A 25,128-nucleotide genomic window follows, 5' to 3' on the forward strand; every position below is an offset into this window, starting at 1 on the left:
AGCCTCACATGAATAATTTTTCAGAGACATGTCTGACTTCCCCACTGCATTAACAGCACTGTGCCATGACTCCTCTCAACTGCTCCTCCATCCTTTGACTTGTGCTTACAGACACTGTCAGCTCTGCCCTGGACCAACACATGAGGTTACACTGCTTTAGTTCAAAAAGCTGACCATTTCCCATCACACAAAAATAACTCAGGCAGATTTGTGCTGGTTATCTGTACTCTTCCCCCTGGCTGTCCTGAGATAAGGATCCCGTTAAGTGGTAATTAAGTTACATGCATTTTCCAGCACTCAAATGCCAGCACAGGCCCATGCAAAAAAAGCACAGGTAAGCAAATACAGAAAAGGAGGTTTGTGTTTGTGTGTGGAGGTCTTGAGGGCAGCTGGGAGAGATGAGAGCTGGGAGTTCTTTGGACCTGTATGGGTTAAAGAGGAAATGTTATGGTTAAGAATTCCTAACCATCCTCCAGAGACCCCTGGTTTACATTAATTATTCTGTTGCCTTGAGCACTCAGGGCCTCCTGTGAGCTTCTATCTATAAGTACCCAACTCCTCCTCCTACTCACCTCCAAATGAATCCTTTCAATGTGCTTGATCAACCCCCTCAGTACAGCAAGGGAACTGCCCAGTCAAAGCTCTTAAATCATACCAAAATGGGAAAGGAAACAATCCAGAACTCCTTTTAGCTCTCCAGCAGGTCCCAGGGAGGCAGAGGACTGCCAGGCAAGGAGGGACCTGTTCCACAGTGCCCAGCCTCCCTGAAATCCCACTGAACTTTGCTCCCAAGACCAGCTGTGGAGTGAGCAAGACCCAGGAACAGACCAGCAGTCCTGCTCTCACCTAAATAACCCATTTCTCTTCCAAACAATGGGATGTGGCAAGTGTATTTTTTATTTTTGAGAGCCTGATTCAACTCAGCCACTGCATCAGAGCTCTGTCCAGGCACCCTGCAGGGCAATGGCAGAGTAGAAGTGGATGCATCAGGAGGTTCTGCACACCTGGAAAAAGGCTCTGGTATCTTATCTCATGTGAGTTTTCCAGCAATGCCCACTGTGCAGGCTGCACCCACACACCTCACCCCAAAGCCCACAGCTCCCTAGTGACATGGACAGAAAGCTGAAGGTGTCCTGTCACACCACAGAGAGCAAAGAGCAGCATAGAAAGAGGCCTGGCTAGAGAAAAAAAAGCATCAGCTCTGTGAAGAACAGTGCTGTGCTTCCACTCCCATATCCCTGTTCTAACCCCTGAAACACCCTTCTCTTCCACAAGCAGGAAAATTGATCTAAGCCACTTCTCGCCCTCGCTCCCTCCCCTGACAATTCCCCATTCTCCTGCCCACGGCAACAACTCCAGACAGTTCACTAGGACTTACCCCTGGCAAAGTCTTCTGTTCATGCAGTGCTGTCTGGGCTTTGATGGCAGAGTCTCTGGCACAGTATGTGAGGAATGCACAACCTGCAGCAGATACAGTGAACGTCAAGTTAGACAGGCACTTGCAGATGAACATCAACACAAATGTTACGTAATATGGATGTGTCTAAGGCTCCAGGGGAAAAAAAAGACAAAGAAACAATGTTAAAGGACTTGCAGACCACATCCAAGGTCTGTTAAGAGCTGGAAAAGGGTCCCAGTGAATCAACTGGGTTTGACACAGGTGTTGAACAAGGTGAGACACAATAGGAGGGCAAAAGGGAAGCTGATCTTGTTTGTGGCAGAAACAGTCCCAAACACAAGGATCAGGAGAGAGGCAAGGACCAGCGTGATCACTGATTAAAAAAAAGAAAAAAAGCAAGGAAAGAAGAAAAGTATCTGGGATTTTAGGCTTGTACAAAAGCTCCATGATCCAGATTCACAAATCAGGGAAAGCTACAGGAGGAGAGGCCTGGCCTTCTATGCCATATGATGCACACAAACACACACCAACGTACATATGCAAGGAAAAAGGGAAATACAGAGCCCAGCAGAGCACCATGCATTCTTGCAAGGGCCAACTTGAGAAGGCAGATGAAAAGCACACAGAAAAGGCCAGATCCTGACATTCTTAGTCAAGATATGACTCAACATCTCAGACGAATGCTGGAGCCAAGGGAGGAGGGGAGGAGTTGTAGCCCCTCCAGGAAGAAGAGGGATCATCTTTGGGTGCTCTGATGCTAAGAATAAGCAAAGGAAAAATCTGGCTGGTTATCAAGAAACATTTCCTAGCAGAAAGAGATTTAGACTGTGGAATGATCTCCCCAGGGAAGTGCCTGAAGCTCCGTCACTTGAGTTGTTTCAGATGAGGGTAGGCAAAGCACTGGAGAATAGACTCAGAATGCATCTGACCCCCTCACTCACCCCCTCCCATCCACAGTGGCATTTCACATCCCAAGCAAAGACAGGAAGAGTCCCTCTGGCTTGCTGATGAACATCCCTGTCTACACTGCTGTGCTGGGGCTGCAGATGCATTGTTATGGCCAGAGAGACCCAATTTTCTGCCTCCACATTCTTGTGCCTGGCTTGGTACTCCAAAGCTGCTTCAGCTCTCCATGGATCCAAAGGTAGGTGCAGGGGCTGTCTGGACCTCTCCCCTCCACCCCAGTGTGACTCCACGGTACACAACACCCTTAGGCCAGGAAGAAGCCAGCTCCTCAGGACAATCCCAACTCACAGCAACACGATTATCCTGTTCTTCCATCCCAACTCCAAGAAGTTGCTGCAGGTAAGCAAATTGCATTTGTCCTCACACCTCTCGGTAGGGAAAAAAAAACCTTCCATAAACAGCACACAAGCACCAGATATCTCTAAGAGGTAATTAAAGCTTCTTATTTCCAGGTTTTGAACCAAGAATGCTGCACCAAAGTCAAATGTGGGGCCAAAACGTAATTTAACAAATGCAGTGAGGCCAGGAAGAATGCAGGTAAACTCTACTTCCCCTGGCAAAGGCAGCTGGCTCTGTTGTGGTGGGGAAGCTCCCCTCTGCTTTCACTCTCCCCCATGGCTCTGACATCAAGCCTCAAAAGCACCTCTATAACCAGGGAGACCAGACTCTATAACCCCTATAATCTATTTCTAACAGATTTGAAAGCCTGGTCACAAAAGCCTCAAACACAGATGTTTACCCAATTCCACCTGCTGCTCAAGTCTGCTACTTTGCAAGTCATACAAGACTCATTCTAAGATAATTTGGGTCAGGTTTAGCTCACAAAAGTCTGAAGTCAGCAGTTGGGAATAAGCAATTTATTCCACTAAGAGCTTCAATGCATTGGTACTATGCCCACGTGCAATGAAGGCACCATCCTTGCCTCAGAAGCATCAGCCATCAAATCTAAGAAAACTTAGGATAGGAGCAGAGTTATGTCTACATGAAGCATGCAAACCCCATCCTCGAGTCCCACATTCCAGAGCTTGGGAATGTCAAAACTGAGGCAAAGCACACTGTCAGGCTCAAAAACCTCAGTCCACAGGAGGACAAGCTAAAAATGAGGACTGGACAAAGACAGACCATTTAGTGGGGATAAAGGAGAGACACTCCTCACACAAGGAGGTACTGTCATCATGCCAGATCAAGGATTTGTAAAGCCCAGCAACACCTACATCCACCAGCACCAACGTGAAAAACTGCCATGAATCCCCCTCCCTAGAGTCCCCCGGTCCTTCTCTTCCCTACAGCAAAGACAGCCTGTAACACTGTTCATCTTTTAGGAGCTCAAGTACCAAGAGGCAGCAGCTTCTAGAGACACAAACATCCTGTAACTATGGTGCCTGAAGATGCCTCACTCCAGCCCAAGGGCAATCCTCACTGCTGCCCTGCTTTACAAGGATGTGGGTATTTGCTCAGCAGAAGCCGCCTGTGCTCCTTCCCTTCACTCAAGCATGAAGCAGCACTCAGGCAGCCTCTAACGTCCTGGCTGGACTGGGGCTACAGGCACAGGACAGCCTGGTCCACTGCTCCATCCCTGAGCTCTTCGTGTCTCTAAGCTTTGAGGTTTGAGGACATTCCTATCATTCATCTCATCTCGTTCTTACTTCCCCAACAGCAGGAACCTGGGAAGCTGTACAGGTTGTGGAAAAGAGGGAGCTAAAGATGTCAGTTTTTGGAAAACATGATTACTGCCTTCCACAACCAGGTGTTTTGGAGGTAGGATGCAGGAGGCAACTCCATTCTCTTCGCAAAGTCCTGGTCAGAAATACAGGAAAAGGTCTGGCAGAAACACTGTGCTCTAAGCCTAATTGTGTAAACAAATATTTGGGGAAAAGAAACTGCCTTCCTGAAGAGCCATTATCTCGTGCACACTAACTCTTCAGCTACTCCCTGGGATTCTGTGACAGGATTCTGCTCACCACATCCTTCATGGGTTCTTTGGGCTCCTAAAACTTTGAGCTTAACAGAGCCACCCAAGGATCTGCTTAAGAGTGAAGAGGTGTCCACAGAGGTGCAGAGGGGCCTGTCACTCTCACTAGGCTTTCTCACTTCCACATTTCCTGCTTTACTTAACAGCAAGCTCAGACAGACAGGCTGATGCCCCTTTGGGCACTTCTCACACCAAGTCAGCTGTGCCTGCTGAGACACAGGACATGATGTTAGAAAGTGCTCGAGGTGTTGAGAAGTGTCAGCCTGGAAGGTCCCTGGCACCCGGGCAGTGCCAATGGCCCATTCCCAGCACAGGGATGCAGAGCAGCACCCAGAGCACTGTCTGTAAAGCCAAAGCCAGGCCACCATCATTCTGCCAAAGACCACTAAAACAACCTCTATGTCCCATCAGTGTTGGTGATACCACCCTACTTCCACAGGCACCAGGAGGGTTTCCAGCTCCCTGAAAGCAGAACCTAGCCTCGTTCCACTTGCAAGAGACTGCATAAAAATATATATATGTATATTCTGTGCCTGATCCTCCCTACAAATTACACATTGACTTGGGAGTTTACAGTCCCTTCAGATCCTAAACATTACTCCACACATCAGCAGTCTAAAGCCTTGAGCAAGGAAAGGCTGCCAGTTTGCAGGAGAGAGGGATCTCTAGATTCTGCTTAGCATCAGAAATCACATCAAGTACTTCAGCAGGGGAAGCATGGAGTCAGTGGGGAGCTAATCTACAAGCCTGCAGAAGCTGAGTCAAAACTGGGCTGCCAGGGAGGCAAGTTGGGCTGAGGGTGTTGTTGTATCCTTACCCTCTGAAAAAGCCACCCATCTGTCCACATGCCTGTGAGACGGCTGCTCCTGCCCCTGCTGAATATTTCTCTGCAGTTCAGTTTAGCATCTCACACTCCTTAATCTCTCCACTTTCCCTACCATGAGCACTCCTAGGAAACCCATCCAGCTGACACTTGTGAAGGAACTGCCTTCTACCTAATCCGGGAACACAAGGCCAAAAATTTCCACTTGATTCTCCCCACTCAGCCTGCCCTGACCCATTCCAAAAGGCTGTTCAAACACCTCCCCGATCTCCCCATGAAAATATTAGCTTTGAGACAAACACTGCCATTAAAATGCAAATGTATCTGTGATTAACATAAATAGAAAAACTGCCTCATGAATAATATTAGGCTGGAACAGTATCAGCTACCAGTAGCCAGGTTGCTGAGACATGACTAGTCAGGTACTAACAAAACCATTTCATAGCAGAGTTCACATTTCTAGATCTCTAAGATTCTCCTCTGCCTACACCGAATTCATCCAATCTCAGCACCCATACAGGACCAGCTCTTGGACACTGCAGCCCAACCCACATCCTCCAGCCCCTGGCAGGCCTTTTCCACCCTTTCTTCTTCCCTGGAGGCAGAGGTGGCTGCTCAGCTCCATGTCAAGCTGCAAGGGAACAGAAGAGGACATGCTGGGCTTCACCAGCAGTGCTGGCTTCTCACAGAGCTGCATCCTCCCCTTTGGGGAGGGAAAGGGAAAAAAGCAGATGGAAGCTGCATGTGAGCTGTCAATTGGATCTCACTGCAGATCAGGAACATGGGGAGAGAAAACTGAGTCTGCTGCTACAACTGCCCCAAAAAGGTTGTGGCTCCTGCACAGTGCAGGAACAAGCTCACAGCCAAAGTGTCCCCTGATCAGGGGCTGCAACAGTGCTCGAGGCCACTGCAGCTCCTGGGTCAGGCCTGGCACCCTCCAGGCCTGCTGATGCCAGCAGCAGCTCCTCACCTGGATGGCCTTCCTGCATGGAGCACAAGCCAATGCAGCCAAACCTGGTAAGTGGGAATGATCAGGCATCACAGTGGGCTGGACCGTGGATCTAATTCCCTCACTGCACGCTAAAACCCCCACACTTCCTTGTGAAGGGATGACTTCTTGGGAGAGGCTGTTCCCAAAACAGGCTGAGGATCTACATGCAAACTCATGCCACCAGGGAAGGAATCCCAGCCTCTCACTTTGTACAAAACAGGACAGGGAGGGGCAGAGGGAACTGAAGGTGTGTGGAAACAACCCTACAACAACCACCGGAGAACCTACACACCTCAACAGCGTCTTCTGGACAGAACAACCCATGACCAACAACACCAGCATCCGCTCAAAAAATGTTAGAACCAAAAGGATGTATTTATTTTGCTGCAGAAGTGCTGCATTTAACAGCAGCTCTGTTAATATCACACATCTGGCTAATGCCACTGCTGCCCCCTCTAATTTCCATACCTAAGCAGATCCCTAGAATTTGTCTCCTGCCTGGAAGCTGACCTCAGACCACACAGTCTATATTTAAGACGTCAACTGGAATGAAATGCGAAATTGCCTCTTGCCTTGGGCCCATTCTCCTCCTTGCTGGGTTTGAAACCTTGCAACTCACAGTCCCCTGGCAGCAGGTTTGGATGCAGTTCCTTGCACACAGAGACACACAAGCACATGGCATCCTCATTCTTCAGTCACAACCAGACACACTTCTTCAGCTAAATTCATGCCAGCCCAGCCCCCACAGGCTTCAATGAGAAAGTGTTTTCCCTTTGTGCTGGAGTTAGATTTGGCCTTTTGTTTGAAAATACACTTGTTTTTCTCTTGTCCTCTTCCTTCTCTGTTCAGTCTAGAATGGTTCTCGTTGCCAAGGCGCTAGATTTTTCCTATCCTTCCTCCTAAATCTGAGGCATCAGACTGAGCATGGCACACTCCCTCCAGCATGCACCAACACATGGCCCCATCACGGATCATTTTAGGGCACAGCAGCCCAGCCTGAGCACCCACAGCTTTCAGGGTACTCACTGTAGGTTCCCTGCAGGTCGTTCTACCTGTGCTAGGGAGCGAGGTTGCCATCACCCCCTCGGTTTGTTACAGCAAACAACTCCGTGAGTTCCCTTCCTGGCTGGAGCCGTGCTGGTCACAAGATCCCAAACACCTGCTGGGGTGGGGTAGAGCCGCTCCACCGAAGGGAGCTGCCACGCCGAACGCGACAGCTCTTCAATATAAAAACACAACAATAAACGAGGCTAAAGGAGCCTCCTCAAACTTTTCAGCACCCACTAAAGGCCCTTCAGCGAAGGAAGACCCCTCATCTCCCCGTGTGCCATCACGAAGGCCCCCCACCTACTCCAAATGCCACTGACAGCAGCAGCACGTTCGCGGCCAATATTCTTTGTTGCGCGGGTTTTAAAACCGCAGCGCCGAACCCCTGCCCGGGGTCGGTCCGAGCCCCCTGAGGGGGTGGTCAGCAGCCCAGAGAGGGTCCCGCTGCGGCCCCCGCGCCCCGCAGCAGCCTCGGCCCGGCCCACGCTGCCCATCGGCGCCTTTGTCACCGCACCCCACGCGCGGGCGACAGGCCCCGGGCTGCCGGCGGGGCGCGGGCCGCGGCCGGGGGGCTCCGCGGGGCTCCGCCGCGGGGATGCCGGACCCCGCCCGTGGGCTCTGGGGATGCGGACGCCTTCCCGGGCAGCGGATCGGGGGCCGCCAGCCCCCGCTGAGGGATGCGGGGGGTGGGGGTGTGGGAGAGCAGCACATCGCGGTGGGTCACGCGTGGACCGACCCGGGGCCCGCCGCCCCTTTGTGCGCGCCGCGCCGGGCTCACCCTTGTGCATGCCGGTGTAGCGGTCCTTGAGCACGGTGAGCTCGTAGATCTTGCCGAACTGCTCGAAGAGCGGCTTGAGGTCCTTCTCCTCCAGGTTGCGCGGGATCTGCCCCACGAAGAGCTTGATGGCATCCAGGTCCTTCATGCTGTCGGGCTGCGCCGGGGGCTCCGCGCCGCCGCTGCTGCTCATGGGGGAGGCTCGGCGCGGCGGCGGCGGCGGCGGCTGCGGCGCTGGCGGGAGCGGCGGCGGCTGCCTCCTCGCCTCGCCCTCGGTGAGTCTGGCCATGCCCCGCGCCCGGCGCGGCTGCGGGCGGGCGGGCGGGCGGGCGGGCGGGGGAGGCAGCGCGGCGGGAACGGCCCCGCCGCCAGCGCCGCCGCCGCGGCGCCACAAAGAGCCGCGCCACAGCGCCCCCTGCCGGGCCCCGGCGCCGCCGCGGCCCCTCAGGAGCGGGGGGCAGCGGGGAAGGCACCGGGAGAGCCCCGGAGCGGCCCGGGAGGGTCACTCGGGACCGGCCGGCTGGGCCGGGAGGGTGGTGAAGGCGGCGTGGGTGAGGAGGAAGGGCGGGTGTGACTGCCGCGACGCCCATCCCCGCGGGCGAGGGAAGAGCTGTGTTTTCACGGCCCAGGAGCGTGGAAGGCCCTGGGAGCAGAGGAGAGAGCTGTGAGCACCCAGGAAGGCAGAGCCGCGCCACGCTCGTGTCAGAAATTAGCATTCGCCCCATTTTCTCGGTGCCTCAGCACCAGGATCCGGAGGCGAAGAGATTATTTAAAGCAGAAAATTTTGTAACGGAGCCGTGACCCAGCAGCGAGCACAACCACGAGCGCCAGGTCTGGAGGGGGCTTAGCTGGAAGGGGGGGGAGTCATACATGGCCCCAGGTCTGCAACCCCGGGCAGGTCGCTCTGCCCCTGCCTTTCTAGGGAAAGTCCCCTTTCTTCCGAGCAGCTCAGCTCCGTCCACTTCCAAGCCCCCGTGGCCAGGAGTGGGGTGCCGCCTCCTAAAATTGCCAACGGCGCGGGTCCTTTTCCATGAGAAACAAAATTCAGGCCCCCAGTTTCTTGATGTCAGTTCGGACATGGCGTTTGGCACTCCAAGGGCAGCCAGAGTCCCAGTTGCTGGCAGCTTTGGTCTGGGAGAAATCCTGCACCGTTCGCAATTTTAGGAGGCACAGAAAAGCTTGAGGACTTTGCTTCCCATTTCCATTACAGCGTACATAGTTCCCTGTAAGAGAGTAATTTATACTTGTAACTTCTCTGAAATAAATTAATTTCTGGAATTAAAACCATGCTTAGTCATGCAATAGGTTGGGCTCAATGATCTCAGAGGTCTTTTCCAACCTAATTGATTCTGTGAAGCTGAAACAAATTTATCTGCCCTCACACAAAAATATAGCAACGACCAAAGGGTTCCTCAAGAAATCTCACATTGACTCAATTTTTGCTAGGCACAACCCACAGAACAGGTGAAAAGAGCCCAGGACCTGTGAAATTCCAGGCAAGCCGGCAAGTCACCGTCAAAGTCCTGAAGCAAAAGACCTAAGTGTGGCTCATCAGCTGAAAAGTTCTAGACAAAGATGCGTCTTCCCTTTTCCACCTGCCTTTCTTGCACCGAACGTTCAGGCAGTGCTGCTCTGATGGGACACTCAAGTTGCAGAAGTGTCAGGACATCACATCATCAGACACTTGCCAAAAGAATAAGGGAACACCTAACAGCAGCATTGGAATGTCTTGGTAAGGATTCAGAAGGTTCTTAACCTTTCTGTCCCCAGCTGCACGGGGAAGGAGAGATAGATTTACTTCTGGGATGGTCGCCCTGCCAAGCACGGCTCCAGCATTACAGATTAGGGACAAACACACAAAATGTCCCCTTTTTGACAGAGGCATGACCAGTACCAAAACCCAAATTTGTCAGCTAGCAGGGAGACAAGGAAACATCAGGGCCAGTGTTTTCAGCCTCCCCTCCTCCACCACGCAGTTCTACCCCTACCAAAAGCCAGAGACAGGACTGGTGATCAGTCCTGCACACCAGATTCCTGCACTGCTCTGAGCTGTCCTGCCAAGCCCCAGATCTCACTGGAGGCTTACACCCATCCTTTGTGCTTTTTTGCAGCTGCTGCCACCCAGGCTGAGAAAGCACTGAGCCCTCCAGTGTGGTTTGCTCAGCTCCCAGTCCTTCAGCATGGCATGCACAGGTCTCCCTGCACCGAGAGCCAGGCTAAGCCAGAGTGGAGTGCCTGGCACAGCCCCAGTCTCCATCCAGGGAAGGCAGCTGGACCTTTTTCCTCTCTGGCTTCACACCACCCTCCTTGTCAGTGAAGAACTCCCTGATGTCCACAAGGACCTTCCCTTCAAAGCAGAGCACTGACATAATTATAGGTTGGACTCGGTGATCTCAAAGGTCTTTTCCAGCCTAGTTAATTCTGTGATTCTGTGATTATGACATGACAGAGCCACTGTTAAACCCAGCCCTGCAATGAGCTGCCCCTCAGCCTGTAGGATTTTGCTCCGTGTGCCAGAGGGCTGTGATGGGACAGTGGGCACTCCAGCTACAAAAATGCTCTGTTACAAGCAGAGGAGGTAGAGGGGAGACCTGTATCGAGAGAGCAATGATGATACATTTCTAGAGCAGCTCTTTGCTCTCCATTGCTGGAAGATGCCCTCCTCTTCAGCCATTTTTCTGTCACCTTCCAAGGTTTGGCCTTTGTTTTCAACCTTTTCTCTGACTTGGAAGACGTTTCTTTCTTTTCTAGAAAGACACATCACCACTTTGAACAGCCCGGTCAGAGGAGCCAGGGCCTCGGCATCCTCCTTGCACCTCGACATCCCCAGCACCAGCCTCACGGACCCTCGGACAGGCAGACACGTGTCCCCGCTGCCGGCAGGGAAGCCGAGCCCTGGAGAAGGAAGCGGAACCCTGCAACGGATGGAACGGGGGTGCCGAGGCCACACCTGCCCCGCCTGTACCTGTGCAGCCGTGCGAGGGCCGAGCCCCGCTCACCCCGCCCCGCTCGGCAGCCCGGGGCCGCCGTTCCGGCCGTGCCCCGCGCTGCACCGGGCCGGGAGCGGTCCCCAGGGCAGGACAGCGGCTGAGCCGAGCCGGGCCGGGCCGGGGATGGAACCGGGAGATGCTCCCCTCGCCTCGGAACCCGCGGGCAGCGGGCGGGGCTGCCCCGTGTCACCGCCCTGTGTCACCGCCCTGTGTCACTGCCCCGTGTCACCGCGGGGACACCGCACAGCCCCACGCCCGGCGGGTTCTTGAAGGGTCTTAACAAGGAGGACACTGCCTCAGGATGAGCGTACATCCAACCTTCCCCTTCTATCTCGTTTATCACTTTGCCACTCTACACCTCTGACCACGACTTTGACAAACTCATGCTCAGGGAACAGATCTCTTGCAATGCTTATAATTTGAATAAATAGTTTAGTGGTCAAATAGGCATTGGGTAAGGACAGAGGCACGACAATCTCCATGAGCACACAGTATTGGCTGCTGAGGTAACCAGTTTTTCACAGTACCAAAGCTGTTTTGCATAGAAACTTTAATTGCTTCACATGAGCACAAACCTTTTGAATAAACAGGAATTTGCTCACCTCAAGGTGCTGGAATCATGCTAGGAGTGTGTAAATGTTTTCTGTCATATGATTTTACTTTTGACTAGACAGAAAGGATAAAGCTTTTAAATACACAGATTTTCTCCCTTTCTGTAGAGGTGTCTATTCCTCCAAATAATGCAAGGAGATTCCATTCTTTGGAGCAAATAGTTCTCTGACAAACCTATTTACTTGGTTTATTTTTCCGGGGGAAAAAGGGACAAACAAATTTTAAAAAAAGTTAAAATACTTAAATATTATTACATTTATAGTCCTAAAGTATGTAAATCAACTGCATTGAATTTTCTATTAGCTTTTAAATATTCACCTCAATATACATTTGTTCTTCAGGGCACACAAGAGATAAATAATTGAGTTACCATTGCTAGATAAATCAAATCTTTTTCCTGAGCTGCAAATATTCCAGATTATAATCTTGAAGTTGCTATGCAGTAACTACAAATGGAAACGAAACAGATCAAAGTGAGCAAGCAGGAGTCCACATTCAAGTACCCAGAGGCCCAATTTTGTGAGAGATCAGGAGCAGCCTCAGCATTTCAGATTGGTGAGTCAAGACCAAATGAAATGTAAAACCTCTGAAATGTAAAACCCCATCTTAAATAAACACGGGGTGCAGGAGCAGCCTAGGATTTGGGCTTGGCCATGAACAGTGTAAAAACAAGATTTTAAACAAACAGGACACCCTCAAAACCAAGCCCCACAGCAATTTTACCTGTGGTTTTGAATGTCTAAATAGACTGTGGTGACTTTCAGCCCAAAACAGTGGGAGACCTAATTTGATTTTGGCTTCAGGGTCTTCTCTGCACTGAGTACAGGAGTGGAGTTCATATTGCACAGCATTACTTCTCTCCCAACAATAAACCAACCCCTCTTATTTGGGAGATGAACTACAATAATCCAAACTACTCCCATGCAATCCGCAATAGCGCCCATGCAGGTGGAAGTGGACAGAAGGAATTACTAGCTTCAGTTAAACCCTGGTGAAAAACCAGTTTTTTGCGAGCTGCAGACTCTGACAGCACCAGGACAACAGGTAAAGTTAGACAAATTGCAAAGAAAATGGTTTTCTGGCTAGAAGCATCAACTGCTAGCCACTTGTGTGTATGCAGATATAATGCTTTCCATACTCTTCCCTACAGGCCAGGCAAACTCCTCAAAAAAAGAGAGTAGGTAAAAAAAAGATCAACAAGAATCAGCTACACAGAGCTCTTCTGCAATGTTGTGGAGAACTTTTATTTTATCACAACACCTGTTGGATTTCTGCCTTTGTGTTGGTGACTGACTTGATCAGGTAATGGTGCAGATCAGCTCCAGGGTCTCTTTGCAAGCTTCTCTGTTGACTCACCCAAGGAAACAACAATGTGGGAACTAAGTTCAGTCCCAGGATGGGCACTCTGCTCCAGCTATGACGAAGTTGGGATTTGACTATCTCAGATTTGAACACATATGTTTCAGTGCATGTGCACTTTGACCAAAAGCAAAAATTCTTTATCTGTAGTAAAAACTACTTTTTATGGCAGCCAGGGAGAGAGACACAAAAGGATTACGGGACAAACTAACCTTGTGTGGGAGAGAGCAGTGTAAAATCCCAACTGCCCCTCAGGTTTATGAACTCTCCTCATTAATTTTATCTATCTTTTTTTTAGGTTGTTTCCACTGGCTTCTGGCACTGCATCAGGAGTGTTAACAGTTCACTGCTGACACCACAAAGAGCTAAAGTGTTTTCTTTGTGCTACAGCCTCTCGAAGTTTTTGCCTCTCAACTTTGAGCTTCTCATCTGGAAGACTGAAGGCTGAGAGTTTCCACTGCAAGGAACAAGCTCCAGGTCTGTTCTGTTTGCTCTTGCCCACTACTGGCAAATTTTACACACATCAACTCAAGCTGCAGCAGCATTGGTAATATTTTTTTTCTATTTTTCTCAGCAAAGTAACAGAGTAAATCATTAAGACTGGTGAAGGAATCTGCTGGACTGCAGGGAACACCACCTCCCTAAGTGTAACACAGCAGAAATGGATGATGCAGCTGGAGGACTCAAACTACTCCCAGGTATTCAGAGCCTACAGAGTTCTTCAGAGAGCCACTGTACCATGTATATTCTAAACCTACCCAGCCCAGAGTATGCAGCTTCCCAGGGCACAGCAGATGCAGTCTCTATGGGCAGAGCATAAAAAACCAGTGGAAAACAATCAAGGCTTGCCTTCCAGCCACTCCAGCAACTTCTGAAGCCATTACAAATTCATTTGGCAGAGGAGTGTCATGAGCACTTCACGCATGCAGAGAGACATATTTCAAATGAGCACTCAAAAGACCAGGAAAACGCAGGTTTCCCTGTGTGGCTGGTATTTCTGGAGTGCTTGGCACCATGCCACCTGCTGACACCATGGTGAGCCGCTGACACCAGCATGCTTTCCTGGAAAAGACAAGACCCTATAAAGAACAAGTTGCTACACATATAAAGTAGCAGAAAGGACACATCATGGGGCAAGGGTACTCCAAGAAGGAGACTATGGTAAAACAAAGAAAGATGGAAATCAGTGCTTTGGTGCCCATCCAAAGGACGGTGCTGGCCACAACAACCCCTTTTCTAACAAGCACGTGCACAGCAGGTGTGTGCAAACAGGAATGCACAGGTGGAATTTTCCTTGCATACACAAAAAAAAGGGTCCACCTCAATTCAAAAATAGTTTTCCAGCCTCTGTAAGATACGCTACTTTAATTAGAAATAGTAAATTAAATTAAAATAAAGCGTCACTGTGGCTTGTGAAGAGACCTCGTGTACATAGAAGAGATTATAGAAAGGACTCAAAACTTGCTGGGTGGCAGGACAGCATTCAGGGTTATCTTCTAGAACTGCAACTAGCCTAGGGCTTGTAGTATTCCAATATATTTTCCAGGTCTGAGCTGCTTTTGCTCTTGTTATCAGTGTAACCAGCTTGTGCAAGTACATGGAACAGCACCGAACATGATCCTGCAGCAGCTGGGACTATGGAACACCCCTCAAAACTCAAGCAAGATTTTAGCACAGAATGGTGGCAGCTGTGAACTGTTCAAACCTCCAGAGAAATCAAGTACACAGCAAAATGCATCCTCCAATAGAGACAGGAGAGAACCTGTCCCTGGCAAAAACCCTCATGCCAGAAACCCATCTTAACAATCTTTCCTCATCCTGGCAACGACAGCCAAGATCATTCACAGTGCACCTCCTAAAAGGGGGTGAGTTGAAACAAAATGCAAGATGGTGCTTGCTGCAGACACTGCTTGCTCAGCACAACTCCCTAAAGCCAGGCAGTGAACTCAAGGAAGAGGTGCCATAAGGAAACATGCTAATTGCATTCTCTTTAATTTGCATGTGCACTTTGTTTTTGCTTTTAAACAACTGCTCCAAGTCTTTGTTTGCTGGGCAGAGATAACACTTCAGGCTGTAGTTTCAGTTTCCAGGCTGGCTGTGTGACATGTGTCCATGAAGGTGCTGGACTTAGTTTTACTCTCAGAGAAGCTGCTCAGAATCAGACTGCAGGAATTGCTGAAGTCTCTCAGCCTCTCCCTCACCAAAATGCAAAGGAAAACCAGACATGGTGCAAATCAGGGGAAGAAGGGGAAGAAAAGCACTTAAAAGGTGCACGAGAGTTAAAATTTCATTTTCTTTATGCCTTCCTCCCTTCTATACAGTAGCAAAGAGGAGACAAAGGAAGAGAAATAGCAGGGTTCAGTGGAAGGCAGAAGGTTCCCGATGGGCTCACCGATGGCTCAGTGCTGCTGGGTGGGGGGGGACTTGGTGCTTCACTGCTGCTTGGTTTTAAGGGATAATCTCTGTATCATCTTGTAAAGGAGACCAAAGTGCTGGAAACGGAAGGGAAAAAAAAAAGTAACCATGACAGTTCTAAACAGAAAGACAGAAAGCTTAGCAGAAGGCTTGAAACAATACCAGTGTGCAAATGCGGTGCCTTGTTTGCATCAACCACTCATCCTGAAGATGGAGTGGGACTTGATGGATGAGGAGGAATTATGACAAGGAAGCCAAGTTACACAGAAAATGATGGCTTACAGAAGTGTTTGTGCAGGTCTGTATCACCTCATTGTGAAGATGTGTTAAAGATTTTTTAATTTTTTATTTTTGGATGCAATTCTGCTCCTTCTGAAGGGGAGGAGAAAGCTTCAGATTTCAACACATGCAGGTTCCTGGTCTCTATAGAAACACTGCTGCCAGTAGTTTCAGGAAGGTTAAAATGAACCAGGCAAATACAGAAATTCCCAGTAATTCACAACCCTTTAACTGGATCTTCTCTTTCACCATTTCCCCAGTGACTTAGAAATTCACTTAATTTCTCTTTTGATTTTGCTGGGGTTGATTGTATTTTGATTTGATATTTGGCAGATGTAACAAGATCCAGGCTTCAAATAATTTCAAATTCAAATGACAGAAGTAACGAAGATTGCTAATAGAAATCAAAGTATATTCTTTTCCTCTTGTTTATATTGTCACACTAAGTTTTTAAGTGCTTGTGGTTTCCCTAAACAAATAATAGACACAAATAACATGAAGTGATCAAAACTGAGAGTGAGCTTCCCTTTCATTCATGTCCTTCATGAACCCAGGCAGGAGCAGAAGCCTCGCTCACAGTGGCTTGGTTAACACTGACAAAAACACTACATTTAATCTGGCTGGCCAAAGCATGGAGTACAACATTTCCAGAGGTATGGACACAGATTTTTATGGTTTCATGCAAAAAGAAAGCAGAACTCTGAAGATGCATTTCTAAGCTGCATCCCAAGTTCAGGTATTTCCTAACACTACAAGTGACAAACCTTTAAATTAACAAGGTAACTAAAATTTGTTGTAAAGTTTCAGTTTGGAGCCAAAATAGTTTAGCAAGTGACTTATGCATGTCCTTGGCTACAAGAAACAGCTCTAAAAAGCAGTTTTGCACTAGAATGGCAAGAGACTGCCTTCAGCACAGCCAACTGGCATTATTGCTCCAGCTTTAGTGCTGGCACTGTGTGAATTACTGTAGCTAACTTGTTTTATAAGGAAAATGATACATCTGTGTCTCTTACCTGCACTGCAACATAGGCAACGCCAAGGTAGGCTGCAATACAGACAGCCAGAAGCAGGTCAAAGATTGCTGGCTTGACCCTGGAATAAGGAAAAGTACACATGAAATTGCTACAGCAGTTACTGCCAGCAGGTGAGACAACAGCCCAGCACGCCCAAAGGAGTTCCATACCTGTATGCATTCATCACCTGCTTCAGCTGGTCATAGAAAACAAACTCAGGGTCCCTGTGCAAAGAAGAAATGTTTCAGATTCTATTGCACTTCTTGACCGTGCAGTCAGGACAGCCCAGAGCTGTTCACAAGGAGTTCTCCCAACCAGAGACAGGTAAGCATGACCACTTCCCATACTGGTTTTGAGCTGATTTTAGTCACCAGGACTTTGTTTTCCTATAGTCAGAAGCCCAAGGACACAATGCAGAACTCATGCTGTTGTTCAGCTGTCTCCAAAGAGGCACATGAAAGATTCTTCCCTGTGTTCACTACAATGGCTTCAGCCCAAGCAGGTTGGACAGGATGGAAACTGCCTTTTTGTAATTAACCAAAACTTAGTCTTCTCCTGCTCTCAGAGTGGGAACATTGGAACCAAAACAGTTTAAAAACAAGCTTTTCAGGCAGAGGGAGCTCCTGGGCCTTGCTCTTGTGCTGTGAGGAATCACGAAGAGCTTTCTCTGGGAGAACACCGAGCATGAACCAAAACTAACAGGAGAGCAGAAAAGAGCAAAGCTGCATGTCAAGAAACCAGGAAAGCTGCAGCTCAGAGGCAAAATTCTGTCCAGGGGGAAGCCAGTTTGCATGCCCTGGCTGGTTCTTTCATTTCTTTTCTTACCGTTTGTCTGCCTTCACATGATGCTGCTTGACATCCTTCAGGTAGCGTCCCATATAATATTCTAAGGTGTTAAGGAAGGTGCTGTCTTTATCAATCAGCTGGGCAGCCCTGGGCTGACTGCTCAGCCAGTCCATCACTGACTCCAGTTGCTCCTGCTGGATCTGCTGCAGAAAAACACCACCCAAGAAAGGGAGTCAACCACACACACGCTGAGACCAGAGCTCTCTCCCAGACCCTAAATTCCATAGGTTACAAAAATAATGCACTGTGCTTACCATCTGATCTGTGAAAATCTGCATATCTGCAGGTGCTCCCTGCAAGGGAAAATAAAAAAAAAACCCAGGTTACTGTTGAGCTTGGTTGGCAGGACAAGACTGACCAGCACTGCAGGCTACCTGGTGGGTACCTCTTACCTTTTCTGTTAGATTGTAGATGACCCTTGTCAAAGCCTCAGCAATGATCTGAGTGTTCCTGGTCAGTGCTTTAGTGTCTATTCGTGCCCTAAAGCAAAAGAGAGCATTATGGACTTGCCAATGGCATCAGCTTCCTCTAGAAACAACCCTTCTTCACTGCATCAGGCATGAGCCTGAATCCAGAGCCCAACTCCCAATATTTCTGTCACCTGTGCCCTGATCATCAGAACAACAGTTATGAGGCCAGTTTAGGTTCCTGGGCTGGATTTAAACCCCAGCCCTCCTTCCCCAGGGTCCCTCACCTCCTGTCCATGATGCTGTTGCGCAGGCTGTCCCGGTGGCTCTCCAGGTGGGAGATGGTGAACGCCGGCAAGCGCCGGATTGCGAACCGCTCGTGCTCCCACGCCAGCATGTCCTCAGCCAGGTTGATCTTCTTGTGCACCATGGAAAACTTCACCTCTGGGAACTGGCTGGCAATAACCTGAGGACAAGGGCAAGCCATTCAGGAGTGCTGCCCACTGCATAGTCCCACCCTGCACTGCCCTGTCTGCCTACAGCCACTTTTGTGTGTTCCAGAAAATAAGGTGCAGTTATTGACAATATTACAGCTGGTTTCAGGTCAAAAAGAGGTGTTTTCATATCACTACAGGGTAGCATTTGCAAATCTAGCCTGCTTCAGTTGGTACTCTGGCATGAGGATTTGTCTGCACTTCAAATCAAGTGACCCTAAACAATACATGAATTATTTCAATGGCACACCCTTTCTTCACATCTTCCTCCCTCTCATGGAGAGCTGCACAGTAAGTCCCAAATTCTCATACACCTAAAATGCTTTTCCTTACCATCTCCAGTTCTCTCAGAAATGCATGCTGCAAGGTCCCCTCCTTGGGAGGCTTTGAGACATGAAGATGAAGGCTGTTGCCTCTGCCCAGAGTGTCAAGGCAGAGAACAAATGCTACATTGTCCTGCAGCAGGCTGGAATCTGGAACAGAAAAATCCAAACCTTTATTGCTACATCTTGTGCTGGGAGTTCCACCCCCCCAAATAAAGCAAGGCTCACACAAGGAGATTCTCACAGGAGAGCTGACAATTAATTATAAAGATTTAACACAACCAGCTCCTTACTCACCAGTGTGGTCCAAATTGTCCTCCAGCCACCGCTTAGTTCCTTGATAATTAAACTTGCCACCTCCAGATGCAAAGAACAGCAAGTTATACCTGCCCATCAAAGAAGCCAGAAAAGGGTTAGAGAATTCCTTCACTCAGCCTTGCAGGTGTGGTGAAATCATAACCCCTTGCACCTGACATCCAAGGCAAACTGTCCATAAACAAACACTTCCCACATGCCACATACTCAGGTAATGGCAGGACAGATTAAAAGTGGGGAGTTTCCAGGGCTTGGGGACGGAGTCTATTTCCCACATCATCCCCTCCACTTGTCAATTATACACATTTAACCTCAAACAGGGCAGTTCCTTACCCAGCATGGGTCCTTCTGTAGGTGTAGAGCCGAGAGAACAGCCTGGCCAGTTCCAGCAGCACTGAGATTCCGCTGCCATTGGAGTCAGCCCCGTGGGACAGCCACTGCAGGATGAGGTGGGACAGACACAAGGTGACAAACCTACACTCATTCTCAGGTACCAGAACAGCTGCAAGACAGCACACCACTGTGCTCCACTTGTAACTGCCCCACAGCCTTAAGGCCAACAAAAGACACATGGGCAGAGGCCATATGGGAAAAATGATAGGAACAGAGAGCTGCAGGAAGATAGAATACTCACTGGAGCCACTCCAAAGGAATCATAGTGGGCAACTATCACAACAGTGGGCAGGTCTTCTCCACCCAACCCTGTCAGCCTTCCCTGCAGAGGAAAGAGAGCAGTGTCACACCCCATCACCTCTTGTGTGCTGGTACAAAGACAGCCTGACTTCTACCTGCCTGCTGAGTCTGCCATGGCCTCAGTTGTGAGGATTTCAGATACCTGGCTGAGACTCTCCTGACTTGCCCTGTCGGACCAAATGTCTGATAAAGTCCCAATAAAAGAAGTTACCTCATCAGTGTTGTCAGTTTGAATCCATACACAACTCACCTCCACGCTGGGGATGAGCCAGTCATTGATAGCTTTGCTTTGAGCCCCGCTGGTCACCATCTGGAAGCCATTGGCAGTTGCCGTGTGCAGCAGAACTAGAAAAAAAAAAACCAAAAACCCCCACAATGTACACCTGGGGAAGTTTCATCCCTTTATTTCCCCTGCTAACTGAGCTTCGGAGAGACCATTAAACCATTTAAGCCCTCTCACTTGTCACTGGTGTTTATGCAATGACACGGGATCTTGGTGACTGTGCTTTTTCATTCTGTCCTAAAATCCCAGTATTTTAAGCTGATCAAAAACTTTTCCCCAGCAGTACTAAAGTTAGTCATAAGCAGCAGGTCAGTAAGACATTCAAATTATTTACATGGAAGCATCAAACTGAGTTGTGGTCAGATAAAAAGCTTCAGCTTCTATCGACACACCATCGTCACTTAACATTTCTAATGTTGTTTTTAACCTAGTTTTGATTTCTACCTTACTTGCAGCAGCAAGAAGCTGAGAACTTCCTGCAACTATATCTCCAAATATAGTCAAATAATGCTTTCTTATACTGTGTTTTTTCTTTCAGTGAATCTCTAAACACTTTGACAAAGACAGAATAAACACAAATGCAACAGAACACTGGTGCCTGGTGCAGATGACACAGCAGACTCCTCCCAGAGGTGGAAACAGGCCTGTCTTCCTCAAAACTTTTTCCTCCTTGTTGGAACTCACCTTCTGCAGCTGAGGCAGAGCCCTGTGATGCAGAAGCAGCCCGTGTTTGTTCATAGATAGACAGCAGCTCCTCATCTTCCACTGCAAAGTAGACTGGCACAATGGTTTCCATAGCAAGCATTTCAGGCTCTATCTCCATGAATTGCTGAGGATTTAAGCGAGACACAAACTTAGCATCTGCTAAACACAAAAGATGGCAGGAAAAAATTAACAACCAAAGCAGAGAGAAGTTTTAACATTAGAATACGATTTGTTGTGCATTACAACAGAACCTTCCAGCCCTGCAGCAACCAAGCTTTTCTCCAATGCACCTCCCATGGGAAGAGAAAGAAAACTTTTTTGTTTACCCGCACAACATCCTGGGGGACAGAGGAGATGGATCGTGGCAAGATGATCACCACAGCCCCGGCTGACTGGCGGAGAGCCTTCTGGTACTGCTCGTAGGAGAAGTCCACCAGCCGCATCATGACGCAGCGGCGGCTCAGCACGTCTGCTTCCACGGTGCGCGCCTCCGTGTTCAGCACCGCGCTCCTGGTGCCTGCCAGCAGGGAAAGCAAGAGGGCTTGTAAAGCATTTCATCCCATCCGCTCTGCTCCAGCCTGCCTCCTGCTCAGAATAGTCCTGGGGACAGTCTGATGGGCTGCAGAGCAGCCAGGAGCTGCCGAAAGCTGAGTTTGCCTCTTTGCACTCGTCCGAGAAGGAGCAGAGGTCTGTGGGTTTTTCCTGTGCAGCCACATCCTGCCAGACTCCCCTTACTCCACACTACACAGCCTCATCTTCCTGCCTTCCTCCTCTACACAACCACACAGGCTACATGTCTGCTCACCTGCACCTAATACCTGCAGACAGCGACACACCCGGAGACAGCCTGGCCTCTCCAGAGCCTCCCCCAGCTGTAGGATCAAGCTGTGGATGGAAGCTGTGCACAACCACCTGATGAAAGGACACCAGACTGCCCCATGTCACCCCAAGGGCTGCTCTCACTCAGCCACAAGGAAGGTTCTGTAGCTGGGAGAGTTACAGATGAGCAGGCTGCTCCTGAGGACTCGCCCTCTCCTACTCTCAGTTCCAGCAGATCAAATCCCCCACATGGAAATGCAATCCCTTGGGAGCACAGCAGTCTGCAGGCTTGCCAGAGAATTGCTCCTGCATTCTCCAAGGTAGGGCCAAAAGGACATCTTGCGCAAACAGAGAGGGTCAAATCTACCTTACAATTTGTAACTCGATTTCTTCTTCCATAACTCTGGCACCTCCACTGGAGAGCTCATCACTCTAGGTCCCCACACAGGGACAGACAAGGTGCTCCAGTCTGTCAAACAGGAGCATTGCTTAGAATTAGATTTAAACCTGGCTTAGCTTAACTCTAACATTAGTTTGGTCTCATCAAAGGTCATAGAAACACCTAAACCAGAAAAATCTACACTTCCTCTGCACAGTATCAACGAGGGCCACACACCCAGAAACAGAGCCCAGGCACAACTAAATTCTCCCCACAGAGCCCTGACACTAAGTAACAAACATCAACAGCACCCCCACTCCAGCCAGAGAAAAGCAAGTCAAAATGAGGATAATCCCTCCACCATTCCCAAAGGAGTGATGTGTAAACACAGCAATGTGTGGACCCAAAGTTCTGCTCTCTCTGACATCTCAGCAGAGCAGACACAACAGTATTTTTCTGACAGGTTGATTTTCTGTAGTTCCTCTACAGAGACCTGGTTAATAATCTCATTTACAAACTAAAGAGCTCTCATTCTATCAGTATTAGAGGAAGCCCAAGCTTGTTCTTAAATTGCTCTGTGAGTGATGCTGACAAAAAACTCTTCCCCCTGCAAGAACAGGCTGAGCAGCAACCTGTATTTGATATCTTTGGAAAAGAATATGAGAATCTGGAACAACAAATCAGCTCAGTTGGTCAGAGCATGGCGCTAATAATGGTTTGAAAGTTGAACTCAATGATTCTTGTGGGTCCCTTCCAACTCAAGACTGCTCTGTGAAATACAATTTTTATCCTGAAGGACATCTCAGAACACACAGGGAACAGGAACAGCAGCTACCTAAAGGGAGTGGGAAGGAACAAAGGAAACACACAACCCACCAAGCTAAACAGCTCCAGGAAAAGAAACAGCATAAAAAACTAATTGGAAGCGTCTTAAAAAAATAACACCTGGCTTTTCAAGAGTTCTAGAGGGGACACTGAGGCAAGCAAAGTCAGCTGAATCACATCCCTGCTGCCCCTGCTAAGCCTGTCAACAAACAGTTCCCATCACCTGAGAACAGAGTCCTACCCCATGCAAGAGCCTGCCTTGGAGCTACTGAGCTTATCAGCAACAGAGCCCTCAAGATGTGGACACATTCTGAGAAACTGTGATGGAAGAATCCAGAAATAATTTCAGATATTTAGAAGCCACCAGAAATGTGAAGTGTTTAAGGAGTACACAGGCACAGCTGTATTTTGTAACTTACATACTTGAACTTATTAAAATCTGAAAGATTAAGAGATGGTGTCTCATGGACAGCACAGAGTAAAAGTGAGGCTGTTCATTGTTAACTCTGAAACTTTGAAAGAGTCACTCACAGACAGAGCACGTGCCCTGGCCTGGAATAAAATCTCTACAGAAGACCCAGAAACAACCCTTGATTCTGAGTGTGGGCACAAAGGGGAGGAGGCTGAGGGTTGCAGCATCTCAAGGACTCGCAGAACAGGGTGTGTCTCTGACCCAAAGAAAGGTGTTGCACAATCAGCAGGCTGGAAGTAAGAGAGCAGAGGAAGTAAAGGTCAGTTGTAACACAGCAGAAGGACAGGCCCTGAAATGGAGCCACTGGAGCAACACATGCAACTAAGGATGAAGAGGCTGAAGAAGAGCGAAGAAGAATCAACCAGTCAATAAACGAGTCAAAGGCAAAAGGACAAAACTGAGCACACAACCAAGTTTTCCAGAACACAGGAGGGATGCAGCTGGACCCCTGAAAACACACAGACCTCAGCCCAAAGACCGGGGTCCTTGGCCAGCTCTAGGTCACCACGATGCAGCTCCCAGCACTCTCCTGCCCGTACTGAGCCTGGGCAGATGGAACTCAGCCAGATGGGGCCCTACTGCGGGCTCCCCTCGCCTGGACCTGGCCCCGGGCCCGGCCGCTGCCGCCCCCCAGAGCCCCCCGAGCCGTCCCGCGGCCTCCCCTAGGCCGGGCCGCCCTCCACGGGCCGCCCGCGGCTTCACGGCCTACCCTGGGCTCCTCCCCGGGGTCGGGGCTCTCTTCCCACGGCCCCACCACCCCTGAAGGGGCCGCTGCCGACAGGACCGAGCCCGGCGGGGCCGTGCAGTTCCTCACCATAGGGCTGTCCGCCCAGCTCGTACTGCTGCATGCGGTAGACCGTGAACTCGTGCGCCGCCTCGGCGGCGGGCGGCGGCCCCAGGAGCAGGAGCACGGCGGGCACGAAGAGCAGGACGCTGAGCGGGAGGCACGAGGCCTTGAGCACCGACTCCAGCACCTCGCTCGCCTCCTCCAGCATCGCCGCGGCCCCGGCCCGCACTGCGGCCTGCTCGGCACGCACGGCGCGCCCCCGCTCGGCATGCCGGGAGCTGTAGTTCGCGCGCCGCCGCGAGGGGCGCTGGGAGTTGTAGTCGCGGCAGCCCGTTCAGGCCGCGGTACCGCCCCGCCTTGGCCTGCAGGGGGCGCCCTCCCCGCGGCCTGGCGCTCCCGAGCGCCCCCCCGCGGCTGGGATGGGATGGACGGGGTGGGATGGGATGGGATGGGGTGGGATGGGATGGGATGGGATGGGATGGGATGGGATGGGATGGGGTGGGATGGGATGGGATGGGATGGGATGGGATGGGATGGGATGGGATGGGATGGGATGGGATGGGGTGGGATGGGGTGGGATGGGATGGGATGGGACGGGGTGGGACGGGATGGGACGGGGTGGGACGGGGTGGGACGGGATGGGACGGGGTGGGACGGGGTGGGGTGGGATGGGGTGGACGGGGTGGGATGGGACAGGGCGGGATGGGGTGGGGTAGGAAGGGGTGGGATGGGGTGGATGAGGCGGGATGGGATGGGACAGGGTGGGATGGACGGGGCGGGATGGGATGGACGGGATGGGACGGGATGGACAGGGCGGGATGGGGTGGACGAGGCAGGATGGGATGGGACAGGGTGGGATGGACGGGGTGGGATGGGATGGATGGGATGAGATGAACAGGACAAGAAGGGATGAACAGGACAAGATGGGATGGGATGGGATGGGATGGGATGGGATGGGATGGGATGGGATGGGATGGGATGGGATGGGATGGGATGGGATGGGATGGGATGGGATGGGATGGGATGGGATGGGATGGGACAGGGCAGGAGGCTCCTGTTGCTCCCTGAGCGGGGTGATCCCCCTCTCCTGAGAACAGAAGGGCAGCTCCAGCTGTCCTGGGACTACAAGAACATCTCCC

At 50.3% G+C, this 25,128-nt stretch overlaps 2 protein-coding genes across 6 annotated transcripts in view; both read right to left on the reverse strand.

Annotated features, from left to right (window-relative positions):
* Positions 1–8,262, reverse strand: part of CELF5 (CUGBP Elav-like family member 5) — a 35,771-nt gene extending 27,509 nt beyond the window's left edge. For all 3 annotated transcript variants that reach the window (XM_068997363.1, XM_068997362.1, XM_068997365.1), the window contains exons 1-2: positions 7,977–8,262; positions 1,379–1,461 (exon numbers count right to left, since the gene is read on the reverse strand). In XM_068997363.1, the coding sequence (XP_068853464.1) occupies positions 1,379–1,461; positions 7,977–8,262 (369 nt within the window). The remainder of the gene's footprint in view (positions 1–1,378; positions 1,462–7,976) is intronic.
* Positions 1,444–24,250, reverse strand: NCLN (nicalin). Of its 3 annotated transcripts, none has more exons than XM_068997361.1 (16): positions 24,017–24,250; positions 21,034–21,224; positions 20,687–20,831; positions 19,970–20,064; positions 19,661–19,741; positions 19,360–19,463; positions 19,009–19,097; positions 18,722–18,861; positions 18,182–18,360; positions 17,880–17,967; positions 17,742–17,780; positions 17,467–17,630; positions 16,812–16,865; positions 16,642–16,720; positions 15,327–15,426; positions 1,444–1,461 (listed from the first exon to the last, which is right to left on the reverse strand). In XM_068997361.1, the coding sequence occupies exons 1-15, from the start codon at positions 24,195–24,197 to the stop codon at positions 15,367–15,369; spliced, it is 1,689 nt and encodes a 562-aa protein (XP_068853462.1). In that variant the 5' UTR covers positions 24,198–24,250; the 3' UTR covers positions 1,444–1,461; positions 15,327–15,366. The 3 variants fall into 3 exon arrangements, with proteins under 3 accessions (XP_068853462.1, XP_068853461.1, XP_068853460.1); XM_068997360.1 differs by lacking the exon at positions 1,444–1,461 and adding an exon at positions 11,499–13,996; XM_068997359.1 differs by lacking the exon at positions 1,444–1,461 and having other exon boundaries at positions 11,499–15,426.
* Between the last annotated feature and the right edge of the window lie 878 nt (positions 24,251–25,128).

The sequence above is a fragment of the Aphelocoma coerulescens genome, chromosome 28 (assembly GCF_041296385.1).
Source record: "Aphelocoma coerulescens isolate FSJ_1873_10779 chromosome 28, UR_Acoe_1.0, whole genome shotgun sequence".
In the NCBI taxonomy this organism is placed as follows: Eukaryota; Metazoa; Chordata; class Aves; order Passeriformes; family Corvidae; genus Aphelocoma; species Aphelocoma coerulescens.